The sequence below is a fragment of the Oncorhynchus mykiss genome, chromosome 27 (assembly GCF_057628025.1).
Source record: "Oncorhynchus mykiss isolate SJ-2025 chromosome 27, ASM5762802v1, whole genome shotgun sequence".
Classification (NCBI taxonomy): domain Eukaryota; kingdom Metazoa; phylum Chordata; class Actinopteri; order Salmoniformes; family Salmonidae; genus Oncorhynchus; species Oncorhynchus mykiss.
Window position 1 is genome coordinate 6741455 of NC_143048.1, and position 5050 is coordinate 6746504.

The 5050-nt window shown below is 45.5% G+C and overlaps 1 protein-coding gene across 1 annotated transcript; it reads right to left on the reverse strand.

Annotated features, from left to right (window-relative positions):
- Positions 1–45: 45 nt before the first annotated feature.
- LOC118944669 (elongation factor G, mitochondrial-like) lies at positions 46–2812 on the reverse strand. Its single transcript, XM_090223447.1, has 11 exons — positions 2720–2812; positions 2498–2602; positions 2114–2340; positions 1980–2023; positions 1619–1740; positions 1382–1479; positions 1085–1160; positions 850–936; positions 535–621; positions 318–389; positions 46–216 (listed from the first exon to the last, which is right to left on the reverse strand). Exons 1-11 carry the CDS (start codon positions 2810–2812, stop codon positions 46–48), a joined length of 1182 nt encoding a protein of 393 aa, XP_090079573.1.
- Between the last annotated feature and the right edge of the window lie 2238 nt (positions 2813–5050).

Genomic DNA, 5050 nt, shown 5'->3' on the forward strand with positions numbered 1-5050 from the left:
AATGCATTCTATTCTATAATGCAAATTCTGTGGCCAGAAGGATCTTCAGATCGCCGGAGAGCGGAGCACTGGACTAGTACCTGTGAATAGATCTCCAGGTGCAGCTCTCCCATACCAGAGATGGGAGAGCTTGCTTTCTGTGTCAAAGCGGACCCTGAACGTGGGGTCTTCTCTGGTGAAGCGGTTGATGCCTTTAGAGAACTTTTCCGTGTCATTCTGATCCACAGGAAGAGGGAGGATGAGGTCATACAAGCTCATATACTCTACTGAAATAGTATCGAGCCTTAGTGTGGTCTTTTTGACTCCTCATACTACACCGAATGTGAGAGGGCCTTGTTGGACGGCTTCATAGACATGGAGATGACAGCCTCTGGTATGTGGATGGACTCCTGTGGGAGAAAGGTGTTGAATGAAGCTCAAAGTCATAACATTATGCACACACAGGCAGTGCGCAACAGATTGCATGTTTAAATACATGTTAGTGAGTGCTGACTGGTTGTTTATCTAGTTTGGACAATGGCCATAGGGATGTACCATGGAGAGGTTGGCGCTGGTCCGGGAGGTGAAGGTGTCTCCGCTGGCACAGTTGATCCCAAATAGGGCACAGATGTCCCCTGCATACTACACCTCCACATCCTGACCAACCAGAGAGGAGGGGGGGTACACAATTTATGACACACAATTTAATATTGTTTCAGTTAAACAAATGTATAGATAAAGTTGTTTAATCATGAGATGTTATCACTAGGGTACGTCAGGTTGGGGAATCAGGGTCATTGGGCTTCATAGTACAGAAACTGTCAGTTTACTCCATTTACTTCTGGTTTACATTCTCTTCCTGGTTCTCACCTCCATCTGGTCGGCATGGAGACGCACTAGCCTCTGCACGTGAACCTTGCCTGTGCGTGTATGGACGATGTACTCCGTCTTCTTCTCCTGCCTAGAACAGAGTCGGGGGGGAGAGATCCGTCTACAATCCCTATACAGTTTATCACTCAAAAAAGTTTACACCGTAAATGTGCCAGATTACTTGTTGAAGAGAAGATGGTTTGCTAGCTACACAGTGTTCGTGTGATGTGCTCACCTCCAGTTTGAAGGCCAGGCCAACAAAGGGCTGCGAGGCATCTCTGGTGGGATCCATCAGGATCTTAGTGCTGTCACTGACACAGAGGAAACAACACAAGGACAGTGGTGAGATCGGCCACTGGCATTTTTCAAAGTTTGTCCCTGAGCCCATACTGTCTTGATTTTGGCATATCAATTAATTCAAAGACTGCTGTGTCATACTGACTAGTGTTCACTGTCTAGGCACAGAGGTCAGAGCTCATTGTTGAAGAGGGTGTAGTTGTTGACCTATGTGGGGTTGGGCAGATAATCCAGCACTGCATTCAATAGAGGCTGAACCCCCTTGTTCTTCAGGGCAGTTCCCACCAGCACGGGGCTGAAGAGGCGCTGCACTGTGGCCCTGCGTATGGCTGCCTGTGGGAGGAGAGACGGGAGAGGTCAGGGCCCTGGGGGGCAGCGTTCGGAGGTCATAGCAGGAAAGATGACTGAGGCGTAAAATCAAATGACATCATTTGTTGCGATATCCCAAAACACAATGAACAGTCACACACACCTTAAGTTCTGGCACAGTGGGGATCCTCTCTTCCAGAAACATCTCTCCCAGGGTCACGTCAGCGTTAGCCACACACTCCACCGTCTCCTGTCTGCAGCCTCCACACGGAACTCCGCCGGGATCTCATCCAACCGGATATTCTGTTTGCAGGAAGCACAGAGGACGGAATGTATTTATTTTTTCCAGTAAAGGGTTTCCAGCGACGTAAATATTTCAGATATGAGATAGTAATGTAAGTCTTCTCTAAATCCCTGCCACGATCATATTCTCCATTCTCTTACCCGAATGGGCCCTTGAAGTACATGCTACGCTCCTATAGGAGGTCTATGATGTCCTTTGCATCCCCCCCTCCCCCCCAGACTGATGGGGATGTTCACAAAGGCTGCATTATGGTTCAGCTTGGTCCTGAAAGTGGGAACAGAGGAGTCGTAACACGGAGCTAATGGAAAACCAGACTCGTCTTGTCTACTCCACAGTATCTGTATATCTGCTGACCTCATGGCCTGCAGGGCGCGGCTGGGGTTGGCTCCCATGCGGTCCAGCTTGTTGATGAAGGTGAGGAAGGGAACGTTGTAGCGTTTCATCTGTCTGTTCACGGTCAGGGTCTGCCACTGGACCCCTCCAACCGCACATAGGACCAGGATCGCCCTGTTCAAAACACGCAGGGCTCGCTCCACCTCGATGGTGAAGTCCACATGGCCTGGACAGGACAGAGCAGCAAACTGGGCTTAAAGTTAAAAGCAAAAATACATCCTAACAGCTGTTGGGTACACTGGCATTGATCTGTTACTGTGACTTCTGGTATATCTGTCAAAAAGGGAACCTGGTCATAAGATCTGTGTTGCCACTAACACATCGTTCTGCCAGGTACCTCCATACCTGGGATGTTGATGTTGTAATCCCAGCTGACTGGATGGTGATGCCTCTCTGCCTCTCCAGCTCCATCGAGTCCATGGTGGCTCCGACTCCATCTTTTCCCTTGACCTGTAGAGTTAGAGGACCAAACATAATAGTTTTTGTCTGTCTGCCTCCCTCTAAAAAACACACACACACTTCAACTAGCTACTTCAATAAATCAGAGCCAGATCATGATTAACTCACCTCGTGGATCTCTGCTATCCTGCCCGTGTAGAAAAGGACGCGCTCGGTGAGTGTGGTCTTCCCCCGAGATTCCGATGTTGCGGATTCTTTCATTGGGAACGATGCCAGGGCATGACCGACAACTGTTAATCAACACCTATAAAATTTAAAAAGATACTGCATTCAGATAAGTTTCTCTCCATTTCCATCACTTCTCGTCTGTTCTATTAACATATTGGGGTATTTCTTCGTACCTTTTTTAATGTTAGTGTTCCCTGTTCCTTAAATGTATTTGACCTTTGGTTAGTCCTGCTTTTAGAAGTCGCATTTTGTTGGTGGACAGAACCGGTTAAACTCCATTTACACACTGGTTAAGTGTGCCTTAAATTCTATATAAATCACAGTGTCACCAGCAAAGCACCCCCACACCATCACACCTCCTCCATGCTTCAAGGTGGGAACCACACATGCGGAGACAATCCGTTCACCTACTCTGTATCTCACAAAGACACAGCAGTTGGAACTAAAAATCTCGAATTTGGACACAGACCAAGGGACCGATTTCCACCGGTCTAAGCAAGTCTCTTCTTATTGGTGTATTGGTGTAGTGGTTTCTTTTCAGCATTTTGACCATGAAGGCCTGATTCACAGTCTCCTCTGAACAGTTGATGTTGACATGTCTGTTACTTGAACTCTGTGAAGCATTTATTTGGGCAGCAATTTCTGAGGCTGGTAACTCTAATGAACTTATCCTCTGCAGCAGAGGTAACTCTGGGTCTTCTTTTCCTGTGGGAGCCAGTTTCATCATAGCGCTTGATGGTTTTTGCGACTGCACTTGAATAAACTTTCAAAGTTCTTGAACTTTTCCGGATTGACTCACCTTCATGTCTTAAAGTAATTATGGACTGTTTCTCTTTGCTTATTTGAGCTGTTCTTACCATAATATGGGCGTGGCCTTTTACCAAATAGGGCTATCTTCTGTATACCATCCCTACCTTGTCACAGCACAACTGATTGGCTCAAATGCATTAAGAAGGAAAGAAATTCCACAAATGAGCTTTTATCAAGGCACACCTGTTAATTGAAATGCATTCCAGGTGACTACCTCATGAAGCTGGTTGAGAGAATTCCAAGATTGTGCAAAGCTGTCATCAAGGCAAAGGGTGGCTACTTTGAAGAATCTGAAATATAAAATATGTTTAGATTTGTTTACCAATTATTTGGTCACTACATGATTCCATCTGTGTTATTTCATAGTTTTGATTTCTTCACTATTATTCTACAATGAAGAAAATAGTACAAATAAAGAAAAACCCTTGAATGAGTAGGTGTTTCCAAACTCTTGACTGGTACTGTACACTGAACAAAAATATAAAAGCAACATGTAAAGTGTTGGTCCCATGTTTCCTGAGCTGAAATAAAAGATCCCAGAAATTCTCTGTACGCGCGAAATGCTTATTTCTCACAGATTGTGGGCACAAATGTGTTTACATCCCTGTTAGTGAGCATTTCCCCCTTGCCATGATCATCCGTGCACCTGACAGGTGTGGCATGTCAAGAAGCTGATTAAACAGCATGCTCATTACCCAGGTGCACCCGTTTTTGTCACACACAACACAATGCCACAGATGTCTAAAGTATGCTGACTGCAGGAATGTCCACCAGAGCTGTTGCCAGAGAATTTAAAGTTCACTACTTGGCAGTACGGTGTTGCAATTTGTGCTGGAAATCACATTCCCAATTCCCCGCAGTGCCCGGTTAGGGTAAAGGAGTTTAAAGTGGCAAGGGTCAGGTCTCCTACATGGAGGCACGTTAAATAGTTGAAGGAGCGAGTGGAGCTGAAGATATGGCAGTGGAGACCCTGCAGCCTTTGGAGATTCAGAGTGGCGTTCAAACAGTTGAGGGAAGCTGATATGCTGATCGTAAAGAAGGTGGATTTTGTGGCGTTTATTGCGCATGTGATTAATTGTACCGCCCAACTGAACAAGAAGTCCACGAAACTGGCCATAATTGTATCTGCTGCTGAAAAGTTATTGGGTCTCCAGTACATTGCAAGGAATACTGTCCGAAAATGCTCTTCCTTCTCAGGTCCCATAGCCTGTGTGGATCAGAGTTGACATTTTAACCTGACTAAAGAAGTACATTGATTTTGTTTCTTTGTCTTTTGTTAATTATTTGGAATCAATATTAGTGTCGTCTAAAATCTCGTACACTACCCTGTACAGTGACGGCATGCATCTCTAACGTATGTTTGCGGACCACCATAATACCATAGAAGAGGAAGAACAAGAAAAGCAACTTAAAACACTCCATGCTCATTGAGCAAGTATTTTGACATGTTCTTCCTCTATC

Coding starts and splice junctions, on each gene's coding strand:
- LOC118944669 (XM_090223447.1), bottom strand. CDS start 2,812: ATGAAAGAATCCGCAACATCGGAATCTCGGGGGAAGACCACACTCACC. Junction 2,603..2,719: donor GGATAGCAGAGATCCACGAG/GTGAGTTAATCA, acceptor CTAACTCTACAG/GTCAAGGGAAAAGATGGAGT. Junction 2,341..2,497: donor TTACAACATCAACATCCCAG/GTATGGAGGTAC, acceptor CTTTAAGCCCAG/TTTGCTGCTCTGTCCTGTCC.